Source organism: Oryctolagus cuniculus, chromosome 9, assembly GCF_051225735.1.
Source record: "Oryctolagus cuniculus isolate XC-2025 breed Fujian yellow rabbit chromosome 9, ASM5122573v1, whole genome shotgun sequence".
NCBI lineage: Eukaryota > Metazoa > Chordata > Mammalia > Lagomorpha > Leporidae > Oryctolagus > Oryctolagus cuniculus.
In genome coordinates, this window is record NC_142875.1 from 113,037,029 (window position 1) to 113,055,782 (window position 18,754).

Consider the following 18,754-nt stretch of genomic DNA (forward strand, 5'->3'; position numbering starts at 1 on the left):
CACCACAATGCTGGCCCATATTAAGCCATTTGAAATACACTCATATATCTCTAATATTACATTCTCCTTCTTTGAAGTTTTCCACCACTGATCAAGGACAAATGTGTGATTATTGTCTGAACTCCTAGAGTGTGCATTGTTTATTCAATATAATTTAGTACTTTGGGAAACACTGCTTTGTATTGTCAAGTGATTATTTTCTGAATATTATACTAATTTCTTCATTCAAATACCAAATGCTTGAGGAAAAGGTTGTTTCTTCATACTTTGTATTCCTTATGGTTTCTAGAGGAATACTTGACTGAATTATGCAAGAACGTGAGTAAAATTCTTCAGGAGAAAAATATTTATCTAGAGGCCGTTGTTGTGGCACAGCAGGTTCGGCCGTGGTCTGGCTGCGACACTAGCATCCCATATTAGAGCACTAGTTAGAGCCACAGTTGCTCTTGCTTCTGATCCAGCTCCCTGGCGTTGCACCAGGGAAGACAGCAAAATAAATTCTAGGTAGCAAAAAGTGGTTGGACCCCTGCCACCCACGTGGGAGACCCAGATGTTGTTCCAGGCTCCTAGCTTCGGCCTGGACCAGCCCCATATGCAGCTATATGGGAGGTAAACCTGATGATTGAAGATTCCCTCTCTTTTTCTCTTTCTAACTCTGCAATTCAAATAAACAAACAAATAAGTAAATCTTTAAAAAGACATAAGTGTGTCTAAATCAGATAGCCCCTGCTCCATGTATTACTCTTGTGAAAGTTTCTCCCTACAGATGAATGTGAATATACAACAGCCACTGAGACCAATTTTCTTTTCCTTCTTTTCTTCATATTATAGTACATATGATACATTGAGTATATTTTCTGTATTTTGTAGCGTTGGCATAAAGGCTTAGTATTAAATTCAACAAACACTTAAAAATTCCTGGTTATATGCTAAGATCTATGTACAAGTGCAGAGTTAAACAAGACACTGCCCTAGACCTCAAGTTCATATGCTTTAAGGGGGAAGATAGAAATAGAAAAACATAAAACTTTTTACGAACGCAGGAAGAAAAAATGTGCATGAAATTGTGTGAGTACTAGTAAGAATATCAAGGAAGGCTTATTTGAAGAAGTGACTACAATGCTCTGTCTAAAAAGATAGTGAGTTGTTGGATAGCTGGAGTGGGAAATCCTGGGAATAAAAGAGAAGACATTAGAGGTGGAAGAAAAACAAGAGCAACAGCATGACATCCTAAAATTGTGTGATATTCACAGGTTATTGTATGCGAGAATTTCAAGTTTGCTGGAATGTAAAGTGCACACTGCATAAAAATGAGCAAGGTGCCTGAAGAAGGGTTCAGATCACATTGATAAGGAATTCATTATTGTTCCCATCAGCAATGAGAGCTACTGAAAGTAAAGGAAGGACATGATCAGTTTTGTGATTTTCATAGTTTACACTGGTAAACTGGTGTGGATAAATTATAGATTCTGGATATTAGTCCTTTTTCAGATGCATAGTTTGCAAATATTTTCTCCCATTTTGTCAGTTGCCTCTTCACTTTGCTGTGTGTTTCTTTTGCAGTGCAGAGGCGTCTCAGCTTGATGTAATCCCTTTTGTCAATTTTGGCTTTGATTGCCTGTGCTTTCTGGGGTCTTTTCCAAAAAGACTTTGCCTATGCCAATGTCTTATAGAGTCACCATGATCAGGATACAGAACTCTACCATCCCCACAAGGCTTAGTTATTCTACCCTTATATGGCCACCTGCTTGTCCTTCCACACTCACTCTTCCTTCATTGCCATTATTTTGGTCTGTGGATATCCACAAACAAAATATCCATATTCTAGCACCATTCATTAAACAGGCTATTCTTCCTTCACTGAATTGCTTTTGCACACACCTTTACTGAAAATCAATTTTGCATATTGGTGTATATGTCTAGGCTTTGCACTTTGTTTCATTGATCTGTAAGTTTTCATAAATGCTCTTTATAGGTTTTCCTTTCCTGCTTTTCTGTTTGCTTAAGATTTCTTTTTAAATCAAGAATGGGCTTTAGATTTTGTCAAATGCTTTTTCTTCATCAGTTAATAGGATTCCATGATTTTTCTTGTTTAGCCTGTTGATATGGTGGATTAAACAGGTTGATTTTTGAATATCCAGTAAGCCTTGCAAAACTGGAATAAATCCTACCTTTTCATGATAAATTATTCTTTTTTATTCATTGCTGTATTGATTTACTGATGTTTTAAGGATTTTTGCATCTAAATTCATGAGATACTGATCTATATTCTTCCTTCTTTTACTGTCTTGCTCTGGCAGTGTTAGGGTAAAACAAGCCTCATGAAATGAGTTGTGGATTGTTTCCATTTCTTTTTTCTGGAAGGATAATATTGTATTTTTAATTAATTTTTTCAAGAGAAACAAGATATAAGAAATTATGGGGATCAGATTTGTTCAAGAGTTCTTAAAGTTTATAGAAACTGTGTATTATGAAGAATATTTTTGTACCAATAAGCCTTACCTTGTAATTCTACTCTTCCACACACGTTTTGAGGAACCCTCATCTTGCACATTAATTGTGTTCTTCTCAGGAGTCCCCTGTGCATTAGTCAGAGTGGAAATATCAGCCTAGGGGATTCCCAATATAAAAGAAAGTGATTCTAATGTCTGAGTACCTACTCACTGGTATTTTAAGAAGCACAAAAGAAAGATTAGAGATTAGCACTCATGTAAGCCTCTTATAGATCAGATAAATTTTTTAATTACCTTCTAATTACTTAGTACCTATCCCTTAACTCATTTCCTACATGTTATTGGTAATCATTTTAATGAGTCTTCAAAGGGTCATTGAATTCATTACCTTCCCTGTCTCCTCTTATATTCCACACATTTGCTCTTTTCATTGTTCTTTCATTCCAGGCATCCCCCGATTCCTTCAGATCGGCCAATCTGAAGCCAGGAGCCAGGTGCTTCCTCCTGGTCTCCCATGCGGGTGCAGGGCCCAAGCACTTGGGCCATCCTCCACTGCCTTCCTGGGCCACAGCAGAGAGCTAGACTGGAAGAGGAGCATCTGGGACAGAATCCAGAACCCCAACCGGGACTAGAACCTGGTGTGCCAGGAACGCAGGCAGAGGATTAGCCTAGTGAGCCACGGCGCCAGCTGTCTTGGACTTCTTTGACACCTCTCTTGGCAGGGAAGGGAAGGTGGACCTCAGTGTCACTGGAGATAAAATTCCAAGATCCCAAATACGGAATTCTCTGATGGCAGGCGATGGGAGAGGAGGGATTCACCTCATTATAGGTGGGCCAAGATGACAGTGGTAGTTCCCTAGTCAGTCTTCGCTAGGTTGGGCAACATTTTTTTCCCCAGTTTGATTGACTGGAGCAATATGGTTCTGGTATAATTTTTTTTTTGTCTTTCTAGGTTGAACTTTTCTCATTTGTTTGTCTAAAGAGATCAAATTTTTGAAGAGGAGGATCTTGTTGTTGTTCACTCTTAGTGTTTCTGTTTGTCGCTTTTTACTTCATCCAATCCAGGGTATGCAAAAAAAAAAAAAAAAAATGAAAATCCAGAAACTTATTGCCATCTTGTTCATTGAGTTCTAAGGTCCCTATTTGGTATGCCTTCTTTTCTCAAATATTTTAGAATATTGTTATGTTTGTTTCATATATAATATGTAGGATGTTTGGTTGTACTTAGCTTAAGGCATGGGAAGAAATTTGTCTATTTCATCCTAGTCCAGAAGCAGAAGGAACATAGGCTTTTAAATCTGTAAGTCAATTTAAAATTTTTCTAATTCTAAGTTGATAGTCATATCAGAATCACTCTACAATGCCTTTTCTAAATTATATTCTTGTCTTTTCCTCATGCTCTTTAGTTATTGTTTATTCTTATGAATGTCCTTGGAGAGAGAAGATATGGGACACCCAACAACACCCTCCCCTAATGTTGATACAATTGGATTAAAAATCGTGGTACTTATGAATGTGAATTGTCCCACTCAAGTATATTGGGATAGAAAAAGTTGAAATGTCTGGCAATCTTGAAACATTCATTTTCCATATGATGAAACTGAGTCTCAGAGAAGTGGTAATCTTCTCACAACATAGCTTGCCTGTGATCTAGAAGAGTATTTAAACAATGAAGTGCAAAAAATTCACCTTGGACCTGGTTAAAGTGCAGATTTTTATTCAGTAAGTCTTGAGCAGAACCCGAGGTCCTGCATTTTCAGCAAGTAACCAAGTGACGGAAATGCCGCTAGCAGCTTCAGTAACATCATTCTGGAACATTCTGTAAACTTAGAGCTCTTTAGGAATTACCCTTAGGAATTGCAGTGCTTCACCAAGAAAAAGGAAGGTTTTGACAGATGAATATCTAAACATCTACATTCCTATATGTAGGAGCAGAGAAGATGTGAACAACAGAGTCACAGAGGAGAGTGTGGAGGGAGCCTTCCAGAAACCAAACACTTTCACAGGGTATTTGCTGCCTTCAAAACTGCTCTAATTTTGGTAAAGGCCATGAGAAAGCATATAAACAACTCTTAAGCTGTTTATCTGCTTGTGTAATCTGCTTGGGGCTGCAGGTTAAGAATCTTTTTCTGCCTAATAAGGATAAATTGACCTGCCTTCTCCATAGTTAGAGTGCTATTCTGTAATGAGTAACGGTCTGGGGAAGGCACACTGCATTTTACTGGCAAGGCATGGAAGTGACCAGAAATCATGGGTCTTTGTCTATGTCTGCTTTAGTAGAAACACAGTCAAATATGCCACTCTCCCCAACCATAGCCCTTGCTCCTAGTTCCGCTATTAACTTGTATACACAGTCTGGAATAAATCACTTAATTTCTCTATGATAAATTTCTCAAAAGAACTTAATGATACTGGCATATAGACCAAGTTCTATTTAAAGTCATGTAGAGTGATATGCAAATTAATACTAGCGGCTCAATGCAATTGGAATACTGAACCAAATGTCTCAGTGAGTTGGATTTTAGCCTGGATTCTGCACCCTGAAACCTTTGGGTATGGAAGATGAAGCCATCAATTCTCAAATAAATGTCATCGGTTTTAGATTCCTAGTTATCACTTGGGCCCTTTCTCTGCCAAATATCACAGAATTTTATATCACCCTTTGAGGTTCCATCTCTCTAAGAAAATATACATAATATCGATTAGGAAGAGATACTGTGTTTCTCAATTATCACTGCTCTTACCAGCACTCCCACTTCTCTTCTCTAGAGTCCCACAAGAATTATGTTATTCTGTGTGTGTGTGTGTGTGTGTGTGTGTTTGTGTGTGTTAGACTCTGCATAGTTATGTGTGTGTGAGGGAAAGGGAAGGAATGGTGGCTAACAAGAACTAAAAATGGGAGTGAAAAAGGACAAAGATAATCATCACAAACTAAAACTTTGCCTTTGGATGTCAACGTCTTGTATGGGATTATGAACTCAGTGCCATTTATTGACAGGAGGGAGCCCTTGTTTGTTTTGCAAGGGTATCCAATTATCAGAAAAGTAGGCCTGTCCCAGTCTCACCCCATCTTCTTCCAACTTCTTTGTACCTGGATTGTTGTTCTAAGATTATGACGGTGAGATTAGGGAGCATGAGGGTATTACAGAGAGATAAATCAGGATGCAGAGATCCTTCTGTGTATTGTGAGGAAGGCAACTGGACAGCTTATAGGACAACATTCAGCTCTGTATTTCTCAGCTTCTGGTGAGTTTGAACAGGGTATAATGGAAGGGTGTTGAAGGGTTAAACTGGCTCTAAAACAAAGAATGATGAAAAGAACTTGATGGGTTGGAAGGCCTGAGCTAGGGCTGGAGGTGAACATGGGCAAGAACATGAAGGAAATACACCCAAACCTCCTTGTAATGCCAAGGACAAGTTAATGAGGGAAACCTGATTATTACAAGGTCACTGCAAACCTTGATTACTGAATTCATTTAGAAGAAACCCCAAACGGGTCCTCCCCTTTTGCGGCTTCATAGCAAACAGTTTTCTGGGAAAGGAGGGGTCTGTGGGAACTACATGACCACAGAGTAAACATTTCTTTTTGCTCCCAGGATGTGCTAGAAAACTCAGCCCGGGCACCCAGAAACTGAGAAGCCCATGTGAGAGTGTGGATAAGGAAAAAGCAAGCAGAGAGTGAGTTGAGTGAGTGTGAGGATGCATGCAGGGCACTGTGGGTGGCTTAGCTTTCTCCTGCGGAGGTCAAACTGTTTGTTTCATTCTGAGGCAAGGTGCTTGCTGGATTTTTACTTTGTTTATGGCTTTGGTTTGAATCTTGCTTAATTCTCCCTCCAAATTGATCCCATGTGCCTCAGCAGGACCCTGGAAGGTGTTTATGGGCCTATTCCCATTGGTAGAGTACTCAGTGCTCTTTCCTGTCTCCTCCAACCCCTGATCTTAGCCCATCAGTAGTGAAATTGTCTACCTGACTGTATCTTTGCTGAGAAGACAAGGTCAGGTACTGGAAGTCTAAGGTGATAACAGGAACATCAGCCAGCCAGTCTCAAGAATCTTATGAAGTTATTTTATCTTAGCTGGGATTGATGGAGGATCGGTCTCTGTAGCTTTATACAGCTGAACTTTGGTACCTTGGATCTAAGGTGACACTAACTCCAGTTCCCTGTAAAACTGTGCCTTGAAGTATTTAATGTTTCACTGCATAGACTTATTTCTACAGAAAAGTTTGTAATCTTCAAAAGAAGAAGGGACTTACATTGCTTTAAAGACAGGAAAGCAGTCTGCCTCACAAAGGAATGAATTAATTGACATTTCTGGAAGAAAAAAGTGTGAAGCCCCCTCTTCTAGCTAAAAGCAAGTCTGCTGTTAGATTTAGTGTTTTTCAGCTCAAGGATCCCCTTGGAATTTCTTTTTTTTTTTTTTTTAAGATTTATTTATTTATTTATTTATTTGAGAGAGAGAGAGAGAGAGAGAGAGAGAGAGAGAGAGACCTTCCATTTGCTGGTTCACTCACCAGGTGGATACAATGGACAGGGCTGGGCCAAGCTGAAGCCTAGAGCCAGGAGTTTCTTCCAGATCTCCCACATGGATAGCAGGGACTCAAGCACCTGGGCCATCCTCCATTGCCTCTCCCAGGCCATTAGCAGGGAGCTGGATTGGAAGTAGAGCAGCTGAGACCTGAACCAGTGCCCATATGAGATGCCGGCATTGCAGGCAGTAGCTTTGCCTGCTATGCCACAACACTGGTCCCTGGAATTTCTAGGCAAGCACAATCAGGGTGAGTTTAGTGTTGGTGATTTCTGTGGTCAACAGGATTGGCTTCCAAGGCAGAAAGGTGTTAATTGTTCTGCTCTTCCCAAAGGTTTTACAGAGAGAGCTGAAGAATAAATCCATGACAGTAAAGCCACAGGAATTGGCTTATTGTGCTTGTGGCACAAAAACAAAACATTGCACATTTAAAAAAATTCACAAAATAAAATAACAAATATTATCCATGGTGCAAGTCCTGAGGGTCATGAGGATCTGAAGATTAACCTGGCAAATGTTATGCAGCTCTTTCTTGAGATTTCTTATATGTAATGTACAAAACATAGAATTAAACATGAACGCTATTTAAACCACAAGGTACAGCTTTAAGGTCACATAAGCATGCAAAAGAAACTTGCCGGGAGAAAGAAAAGTGTAATCAGGGAAACACTTAAGTCAAGTGAAATTTTATTTTATTTTATTAACTGCTATTGGGGATATCAAAGGAACTCAAGGAAGGCTTCTTAAGACACAATTTTAAGTTCAGAAACAAATTAATGTTTGGGGCCTTTTAAAAAATAAATTAATAAATCTTTAAGTTTTTTTATTTATTTGACAGAGAGGAAGAGATGGGATATATATATATATATATATTTCTCTCTCTAGAGAAGAGAGAGAGAGAGAGAGAGAAACTTCCATCTGGTGGTTCACTCCCCAAATGGTTGCAATGGCTGGGGCTGGGCTAGGCCAAAGACAGGAGCCAGGACTTCATCTGGGTCTCTCACATGGTGCAGAGGCCTAAGGACTTGGGCCATCTTCTGCTTCTTTCCCAGGCACATTAGCAAGGAGAAGAATTGAAAGTGGAGCAGCCAGGACTCAAAGCAGTGCCCATATGGGATGCTGGCATCACACACGTCACAGACAATGGCTTAATCCATTACGCCAGAGAACTGGACTATTTGGGGACTTTGAGGGCAGCAGAGGATTACCAGGCAAGTGCTAATGACAGTTATCTCTCTGGTTCATGACAGGGGCTCTTCAGGGGCTCCTGTTGGCCCAGGAGAAGGAAGGTACAGAGTCCAGGTGAAAATGTCATCACTACAGATTTAATCTATGACTGCCTTGAGTCCCAGAAGACATAGCATTGCACTTTTCCCCACTCTACTTATGTTATCTCCTTTAACTTTCCTATAACCCTAAAAGGAAGGTATTATTTGATTGATTTTATAGATTAAATGAGGCCCAGAGAGGAGTGTGCAGTGAATCTAAAGTCACATAGCTAATTTTATGGAGCAGGAATCTGAAACTGTGTCTATTTTATTCCCAAGAGGTTCCTCTTTAAACTGCAAATTGTAAATTGACTGATGAGATTCACTTTAGCTCCAACATTATTGAACTCTAGATTCAGTGTAATAAGATCGTAGTTCAGGTTGTCAGATAAAAATTTTGAATATCAGATAAGTAACATTTTTTAGTATAAGTATGTACCATGAAATATTCAGAATATAGTTTTACTGAAAATCATTCATTTTTTGTTTACCTGAAATTCAAATTTAACTGAGTGACTTTTTTTTTTTTTTGCTAAATCTGGAAATCTTAGTCCTAGTAGGCTCTACAGACAAGACCAAAGAAAAGTTTGTGATTTCTCACTACATTGAACTACAATGTATGAAAATCTTGATCTGTGAGGATTTCTCCAGTTTTCTTCTCTGACTGTAGCAGAGCTAGGATGTATCTGTTACTGGTGGGACACTGAGCATGATGCTGCTTTTGGCTGCCCTCTAAAGATCCCAACCACATGGGGGAGAAGCACAAACCTTGCTTGTTGACCAGGGCTAGTGAGGTCCATAGCACAAGAATTGTATTCAGTGAGCAGAGGAGCTGGCAGGGCATTTCCTGAAGGCACTGAGGGCTTTGTGAGGTGAAGACTAGCGGGTGCCCTCTCTGTGGTCTGATGGAGAAGTCACAGGGTCATGGTCTCATGACCCAAGTTCAAGGTATTTGTTTTCATCAACTTATCCACTCATTCAACTCACTTATATATTACTCATTCAAGTAATATATGACACACCTACGGCACTGGGCACTGTTACAGGTTCTGAGACTACAGAAATAACCCCAAATCCAAAAAACAGCCCTATGGAGCACATTCCAGTGATGACGAAGACAAGATTCACCACATGAACAGGTGAAATAGCACCCTGGCCAGGTGTGCAGTCCCTGCGATCACCTCACATTTTAGTTGATGCATTTCCATTGAACACTGAGGACTTGCAGGAGAGAATGGAAAAGTAAATGGGGCCAGAGCCACGGCTCACTAGGCTAACCCTCTGCTTTGCGGCACCGGCACACTGGGTTCTAGTCCCGGTCAGGGCGCCGGATTCTGTCCTGGTTGCCCCTCTTCCAGGCCAGCTCTCTGCTATGACCCAGGAGTGCAGTGGAGGATGGCCCAAGTCCTTGGGCCCTGCACCCAATGGGAGACCAGGAGAAGTACCTGGCTCCTGCCATTGGATCAGCACGGTGTGCTGGCCGCAGCGCGCCAGCCGCGGCGGCCATGGGTGGGTGAACCAATGGCAAAGGATGCCCTTTCTCTCTCTCTCTCACTGTCCACTCTGCCTGTCAAAAAATCAAAAAATAAAAAAAAAAAAAAGGTAAATGGGAGAAAGAAAACAAGGAGAAATATCTTGGAGGCAATGATAACAATTTAAACTTGATTTTAAGGTAATAAAATTTATGATCTTCAAGTTAAGCAATAGAAGTTTATTTTTTTATTTTTAATTTTTATTTAATGAATGCATTTTTACATAGATACTACTTTAGGAATATAGTGGTTCTTTCCCCCATACACCCCCCTGTGTCCAAATACCGACAGAGTCTATGGTCACAAAAGGCTTCCATAGCATTGGCAGCCCATGGCAAAAGCCTCAGATGATCACTGACATCATAAAAAAAGTTAATTGATAAAGGAACAACAGTAGTCACTGTGCACTTGCTTCTCAGGTAGGACCTCTGTCCCAATTGAATTATAATATGAGAATTGACTGCAAATTCTTTCCCCAAACTATACTCTATATGTTGTGTGTGGGCGTGGGGGCAAATTGTTGGTGTATGATTAGCATAGAGTTGGTTCTCTGTATATAAAGTCATACTAAAAATGATCCATAATGAAGAAGGAGATGGGAGAGGGAATGGGAGGTGGGATGGGAGCGGAGGCCATAAGCAAAGTAGATGTTCTCTTCTCCCTTCAGAGCAGGGTGTCTCCTTCTTTGATGACCCTTTCTTTCTTCTGAGGTCTCACAGAGATCCTCCATGTAGGATACTTTTTTGTCACAGAGTCAACAATAGAAGTTTGAAGGGATGACAGTGTGGCACAAAAACAGAGCTCTGGTTAGCATAAGCCAGCTATTGTCAGGGAGGATTGAATCTAAAAATATTGGCATAACTATGATGGGTGAAAGAATCCTCCGCAAGCAGAGCTCCCAGGCATGAGATTAACAAGGCAATGGACCAGGATTAAGGCTATTTGGAAGCTCTTCAGACCTTATCAGAATCTTCCTTCCCAGGATACGTTTTGTCAATTGCTATCAAAGAAAGGGAGAAAAGAAAAATATGTCATCCTAATGCTTATTGTATTTATTTATTGACAGGCAGAGTGGACAGTGAGAGAGACAGAGAGAAAGGTCTTCCTTTTGCCGTTGGTTCACCCTCCAATGGCTGCCACGGCCGGCGCGCTGCGGCCGGTGCACCGCGCTGATCCGAAGGCAGGAGCCAGGTGCCTCTCCTGGTCTCCCATGGGGTGCAGGACCCAAGCACTTGGGCCATCCTCCACTGCACTCCCGGGCCACAGCAGAGGCTGGCCTGGAAGGGGGGCAACCGGGACAGAATCCGGCGCCCCGACCAGGACTAGAATCTGGTGTGCCGGCGCTGCTAGGTGGAGGATTAGCCTATTGAGCCACGGCACCGGCCATATTGTATTTATTTTAAAGTTTATCTTTGTTGTTAATAATTTGCTTTGATTTGTGTTTGAAGAATCACAGTGCACATTTATTTATTTTTAAGGATTTTTTAAAAAATTTTTTTGACAGAGTTACAGAGAGAGAGAGAGAAAGAGAAAGGTCTTCCTTCCATTGGTTCACTCCCCAAATGGCCGCTATGGCCAGTGCACCACGCTGATCCGAAGCCAGGAGCCAGGTGCTTCTCCTGGTCTCCCATGCGGGTGCAGGGCCCAAGAACTTGGGCCATCCTCCACTGCCTCCCCAGGCCACAGCAGAGAGCTGGACAGGAAGAGGAGCAACTGGGACAGAATCCGGCACCCATATGGGATGCTGCTGCTGCAGGCAGAGGATTAACCTAGTGTGCCACAGCGCCGGCCCCCACAGTGCACATTTAAGTTGTCATAAGTTTATCTATTTATTTATTTATTTTTTTTTTGTTTTTTGACAGGCAGAGTGGACAGTGAGAGAGAGAGACAGCCTTTTGCCGTTGGTTCACCCTGCAATGGCCGCCGTGGCCGGCGCGCTGCTGCGACTGGCGCACTGCGCTGATCCGAAGCCAGGAGCCAGTTACTTATCCTGGTCTCCCATGGGGTGCAGGGCCCAAGTACTTGGGCCATCCTCCACTGCACTCCCGGGCCACAGCAGAGAGCTGGCCTGGAAGAGGGGCAACCGGGACAGAATCTGGTGCCTCGACCGGGACTAGAACCCAGTGTGCTGGCGCCGCTAGGTGGAGGATTAGCCTAGTGAGCTGCGGCGCCAGCCAAGTTGTCATAAGTTTAGGGGACACCATACTAGACATGATTTGGATAAGAGAAAATGGACGATTTCTGAAAAATGGGTGGCAGATAAATGGAGTTACAGGACAAACTTACTTCTTAATCGCCCTACATTGACTTCTCTATTTGCATGTGCGGGTATGTATTAGGATGCACTAAATGTATTCTTAGGTGTTGGCAACCCTGGACCAGAGCTTCTCCTATGCAGATGACTACGTTACCCTGCAGAACTGAAAAAAAAAAAAAAAAAAAATCCCTTGTGGGGAGCAACTCGGACTAGACTGTTACTGGAATTAAGACTTATTCTATGCATCTGCTCTCCCACAATATGGCACTGGGAGAGGAGGAAACAGCTTCTATACAGCTGCCTCCAGTTCAACCAATAAACTGTAGGATCTGCTCCTGATTGGAGGAGAGCAGCATACTCGGCGTGTGGGTAGCAGAGTTGGGATTGGTGGAAGAGGACTATAAAGGAGGAGAGAGACAACATGCACCAGGAACACCTGAGGGACACCTGTGCAGCCCCCGAGAGAGCCGGCCGGCGGTGTGCCGCTCCCCCGCGGAAGTGGGGAAAGTGGCAGGGGGAACCGCCCTTCCACGGAGGTGGAAGGGTCGGTAGCCAACCCGGGAAGAACCAGCAGCAAACCCGGGGAGGGCCGAGCAGACAAAGGAACAACGCAGGGTTTAGTGTCGTTCCTCCACGAAGAGGGGGAGCGACATAATGGTGCCGTGACTCGGATGTGAAGCCTAGGCAGGGTTTAGTGTCGTTCCTCCACGAAGAGGGGGAGCGACAATCCCTGGATTGGGAAGACATTGAACATAGAGGTAAAATGCAGATTAAAATACCTGCATCACTGCATCACACCATGGAGTACCTGGGTTTGTTTCCCAGATACTTTTGTGTCTCTGGCTCTGATCCCAACTTCTTGTTAATATTGACCCTAGAAGGCCCTGGTCACAGCTCATATGTTTGAGACCTGGCCATCCGGGGAGACCTGGATTGAATTCTTGGCTTCAGCTGGACCAGCCTCAGCCATTCTGGATATTTGGGTAGTGAACCAGAGAATGGGAGATCATTCTATTTATTTGTCTCTCTGCCTCTCAAAGAAATAAAAATTAAAACCAAGTCTCTAAATCACATGATGATTAAATTAAGTAAGGACTATTAGGGGCAGTCAATAATCAATAACCATTTAGAATCAGATTATTTTGTAGCTGGATAGAAGAAAATGTAAAACTTAAAGAACCCATAGGTGCTGTAAGAAACCCATAGGTGCTGTAAGACTGTAGATACCATTGAGTCATTTCCATCCTTTACAAATGGCAGAACTAGTGGCCACAGAGGAGTATAGCACTGATCATTTTGGGTAGAACGCTAGTGGCAGATTAATTGCAAGAACTTATTTACCTAGATTTTGGAGGTTTTTTTTTTTTCTAATTTATTGATTGTCAGTTTACTCCCCACAATATTGAATGTCTCCATTGAATCATATCATATTTTCTCAAAAATCCTTCTAAAAGATTGTAACTTTTCCCCTTTGGTGTCAACACAATTCTGAGCTGCTTTATCGAAGTACTTTTCTTCCCCAGTTTATGTGAAGGTCTAATAATCCAAGGTTCCTGGGATTTAAGGCTCATTTCTTTTTCCCACTGTCTTAGGAGCCTCACAGGGAAAGAGCCACCCAAGAACTTCAAAATGAGTGACAACAACACAGCTTTGGCTCCTCCAACTTCAACCCAGGGTCCCACCACTCCGCGCAAAGGCCCACCCAAGTTCAAGCAGAGGCAGACTCGTCAGTTCAAGAGCAAACCGCCTAAGAAAGGTGTGAAAGGGTAAGACCAAGATGGAAAAGAAAACTTGACTATTATTTGTTTACCACAGGGTTGCTTTGGTTTTGAGAAATTAAAGCTCACCACTTAACCATATTAAGCAACTTTACAAACATTTCCACCCCATTAATTTCTTTCCAGTTGAACTCAGTTTTTGCTGAATCGTCTTTAGCCTTGGTGTCTTTTTCCCTCTCAGCTCCTAGTTCTATGGCCAAATTCAATGTGGCAACAATATCCTTTGTGTTGGCCTTTCCAGGTGTTGTTTGTTTGTTTGTTTTGGGTCACTCCTTTTTGTCAAAATACCCTGCCCTTTATCTGGAATACTGACCCTGAGCCATTTCCAGAATCACAGCTTTTTTATGACTTCAAATCTTATGTCTTCAGTTTTTCATTTTTCTCTTCCTCCCTTGGCAAAACCCTAATCGATTTTCAGCACACAGCCCACATTTTAATTTTTTGAAGTCACTGCTGATTCTCTTACTCTCAAGTTTGCACTAGATAGTATTCAGCTATTGCTATCATAACTTGTATTCTTTTATGTTACGCTTATTTGTTTACATCTGTTCTCTGAAATTAGTAGCTTTCAGAGAGAATTTATTTTCCCCTTAACTCTCTGTGCCTCACACCTGACACACAATAGATGCTTAATTAATACTTTTGAGCAAGTGAATAAATGGATAAGATGGACAAGTTCATCATTTTTTTTTTTTTTTTTTTTGACAGGCAGAGTGGACAGTGAGAGAGACAGAGAGAGAAAGGTCTTCCTTTTGCCGCTGGTTCACCCTCCAATGGCCGCCGCTGCAGCCGGCGCACCGCGCTGATCCTGGCAGGAGCCAGGAGCCAGGTGCTTTTCCTGGTCTCCCATGGGGTGCAGGGCCCAAGCACCTGGGCCATCCTCCACTGCACTCCCTGGCCATAGCAGAGAGCTGGCCTGGAAGAGGGGCAACCGGGACAGAATCCGGCGCCCCAACCGGGACTAGAACCCGGTGTGCCGGCGCCGCAAGGTGGAGGATTAGCCTATTGAGCCACGGCGCCGGCTCAAGTTCATCATTTTCATTCCTTTCTAATCACCTTCTCTTTGAAATTTCTAGTTTGGAAGGTGAAGCTTGACCAAATTGTTTCACTGCTAGTTGCTTCTGGCTCTCAATGAACTTAGGCTAGATTTCTACAGGGGAGAAATCTCTCTCCAGTGGGCCATGGTAAAACCTGACTAAGTGACTTTTCTTTGCTCCACTTCATTATAAATAAAACAGGTTTTTCAAATACAAACACTAAAACCTCTTTTTCTTTAAACCAAGAGTTGCTCTGTAACTCCAGGATCCATTGCCTATGATCTCAGCTCATTTCTCTTTTGTTTTTTCTCATAGATTTGGAGATGACATTCCAGGCATGGAGGGATTGGGAACAGGTGAGCCACTCACAGATTTAAATGAGAACTTTGCACTTGAAGTTTTGTCTTCGTTATATACTTTAAGCCTCATGGGGAAGTTGACAGCCACAAGAAGTACCTAAGGCAGCAGATTTTTGAAGACATAGAAATGTGGGGATGTAGTTTACATTCCTAAGTAAGGACACGTGTGCCCAGAGAAAAACCTTAAAAGAAATCAAGGTAGGACCCAAAGTGTAACAGATCAACCTGGGAGAGCCTGTAATTGTAGGATTTATGGTAGCAAGTTGCTCATAGTTTATCTAGCCCAACTTTATTTTTCTGAAGAGAAATCTGAGACTTAGAGGAATTAACATGAGGCTACAGAGTAAGGTATTGGAAATAAGAGTGGGACCCGGAGAGCATTTCCCCTCTGCCAGGCAAGCCACCTGCTTACTGATTTCCTCTTTCTACATATCCTCAAGCCCAGACCAGGAGCCTACACTGAATACATTCAATACAGCTTTTTTCATAGGTTAAAATGTTTTCATTTGTTGGATAATGAGTTCAATCACTGTGTATTACTTTTTTAAAAAATTAATTGATTTTATTTTTTAGAATAGCTTTAGACTTACAGAAAACTTAAGCAGAAAATGCAGAAAATTTCTATATTACCTCTCTATCATTGCTCTCCCTCTGTACACAGTTTCTCCTACTATTAACACCCTATATCATTAGTGTAGAACATTTGTTATTTTTAAAAGATCTGATATTGATAAATTATTATTGTATTAACAGAAGTCGGAGTTTACACTAGGGTTTATTCCTTGTATGTACAACTGAGGGTTTTGAAAATGCATTATGTAATTTATCCACCATTACACTATGCTACAGAATAGTTTCACTGCCTACTTGTGTATGTTCCTCCTCCCCCTGACAACCACTGATTTTTTTTTATTGTGTATAGTTTTGCCTTTTCCAGAATGTCATCTAGTTATAATAGTACAGTAGGTGGCTTTCTGGACTGACCTCTGTCACTTATCAACATTCATTTAGGGTTCCTCCATGTTTTCATATGGCTTGACAGTTCATTTCTTTTTATTGTTGAATAATATTCCATTGTGTGGGTGTAATTTGTTTATCCTGGTGAGGTAGAGCTTGGTTGCTTCCAAGTTTTGGCAATAACAAATGAAGTTACCATAAACATTTGTGTGCAGTTCAATAATTAGGCAACGGATTCAATAACTTCCCAGTCACGAGGCCAAGGAACAGGAGAGAGGAATGAGGTGTCTCTGCCTGAGCGTGTCTTTGACTTGCGGTGTAGTTGGCTTACCTGTTCTTCCATCTCTTGTAGATATCACGGTGATTTGTCCCTGGGAGGCTTTCAGCCACCTGGAATTGCATGAGCTCGCTCAGTTCGGGATTATCTGAGGCACAAGAAGTTCCACTACTCTCAACAGCATCTGCTGTAACTTTAACTACTTTTATCCTATTGATCTGCCACGGTCTTGATGTTCAGTATTGGGAAGTGGTTTCTTGGGCTCACATGGTCATTTCTTATCTTTGACTATTAAGAGTTCTCTTCACAGCTTGCAATGTAGCTGATCTCAGAATAGCCGATAAGAAGCTGCTTTTGTTAGGGCATCTAAAATATTACCATTTTTTCCTATCAGCTGGTTAAAAATCATCGATGTTTTCTCTATTTGTGTGTGTGTTTGTGAATCCTTCAACTCGTTTTGCTAAGCATTCATAAGGATTCGTAGTAGACTTTCAAGATAATATTTATGTGACTCTCCTCCCCTCCCCTTCTTAGTTGAAAAAGGAGATGCTTGCCTTGAATCTTACAGTAATGTTGATTAAATGCTAGATGCAAGTATCTGATGGTCTGTTCTGAGACCAATTAAACAAGGAAATCATAGCCACATAAGAAATAAGCATAGTTCATACAAAAGAACACAGGATTAAGATTCGTGTCTGAATTTTGCTTTGTAAATTTGCACATCATACACTCCCTAAATTTTGTTGAGTTAAGTTATCCAGAGGTCCCATCCGGTTCTAAATTGAGAAGATGGAGATTTAAACTCACAACCCTGACAATGTGAGCCTTCTTTTCAGGGTCCTGGTCCAGGAGTTTTCCCTTTTAATGAAATTATTCTGTTCACTCGATTAAGGTGAGAGCCACCAGTTAGTTGTACAAACATTGACTGAACTTAATGCAAATTAACAAAAAAAATCACTTTTAAACTGCCAGTTGAAAGCACTTTCATGCTATAAGGTTTAGACTCTGATGTGAGTTGAAACTTCTCAATAAAATGATGGTTTGCTTCTCCTCTGAAGTTGTGTCAAATGTAATGTACACACAGATATCTTTCTTCAACACTTTCAAGGTAATTGTGCAATTCACATGCTTCCTCTCTCTGAATTAGATGCCTTTCTACTAACAGTATGAATGTCTCCATTTCAGTTTTGTAATCTATGTCAAAAGAATGGCATAAATTAACTGGGAAGGCAGGATTGTAGAAAGGAAAGAGATTCAATTGTGTCCCTGACTCAATTAATGAATTTCTCCATAATTTGGGGCAAAAATCTCATCTTTTATACCCTTCAGCTTGCCTGAATTAGATAATTAACCTAGGGTTTATGGTAGTAATAAATTCTGTGGCTTTGAGGTCCTTGGATACTACGTATGGGAATCAGAAGGGCTCATCATGCAGGAGAATATCTTTTTCTGTAGCTTCTCTGTTAGCTATTTTACATGAATGACCAAATTACCTTCTGGCCAAAGAACTAGATGTACAAAAGAAAAAGTCAGATATAAATTCAAAAGTAAAAGCATCATGCAAACAGGTGTAGGAGCGCTATGTGCTTCCCCTTCAGCAGGAAGTCCTGCCTCCACCCATGCACCTGTTTCCCCTTCTGACAAAGCAGGCCCTGCCCCCTTTAAATCAGCTGTCACATTTGACAACCATGCCTGCAGTCTCCACTTGCCCATCCCAGGCTCTCTTTCTGTCAAAGAGGACTAGGTTCTTTTCTAGCTGTGTGAGCTTCTGGGCCACATTTGGATTACTCACAAAGGCTTCTCTGAACATGAAGCAATTACTTTGACAGAACAGAATGCACTAGGGCAGAGAAAGATCTAGAATTCATGCTGCATGAGAAACTGTTGAAGAAACCAGTACAGTTTAGCCCGGAGCAGAAAATGATAATTTCTGGCAAATATTTGAAAAGTTGCAGTGATAAAGCAGAATGAAGGGATGCTGTATCATGGAAGATGCCAGCTGTTAGTGGTAAGCTGGAGGAGATATGATTTAAAGTCCACTTGAACCCTGGAATCTATTCTTTCTCTTCCTACATGCTGTTTTCATCATTTTTATGTCTAATAAGAACACCCTTAATGTATGGAAGAGATAAAGGTAAGTTGTTCCAGTGTGCTGGTGGCAAAGAGATATCAAACTCAAACAGGATTATTGAGAAAATGCTAAGGAAGGGAATTTTTGCAGACTTGGAAGGAATTAAGAGGAATGTGCGAAGGCTCATGTAATAATGAGGTAAGAAATTGTGGGGGAGCCATAACCAAGTATAGGCCTG

The 18,754-nt window shown here is 41.5% G+C and overlaps 1 protein-coding gene across 10 annotated transcripts in view; it reads left to right on the forward strand.

Moving 5' to 3' along the window:
- PDE6H (phosphodiesterase 6H) overlaps positions 1-17,502 on the forward strand; it is a 203,446-nt gene extending 185,944 nt beyond the window's left edge. For 9 of the 10 annotated variants that reach the window (XM_070049425.2, XM_070049426.2, XM_070049435.2 and 6 more), the window contains 3 exons: positions 13,630-13,803; positions 15,168-15,208; positions 16,521-17,502. In XM_070049425.2, coding sequence (XP_069905526.1) covers positions 13,667-13,803; positions 15,168-15,208; positions 16,521-16,597 — 255 coding nt within the window. In that variant the 5' untranslated portion in view covers positions 13,630-13,666 and the 3' untranslated portion in view covers positions 16,598-17,502. Of the gene's footprint in view, positions 1-6,054; positions 6,132-13,629; positions 13,804-15,167; positions 15,209-16,520 lie in introns of those variants that run through there. The other variant, XM_070049434.2, reaches the window with a different exon arrangement.
- The last annotated feature ends 1,252 nt before the right edge of the window (positions 17,503-18,754 follow it).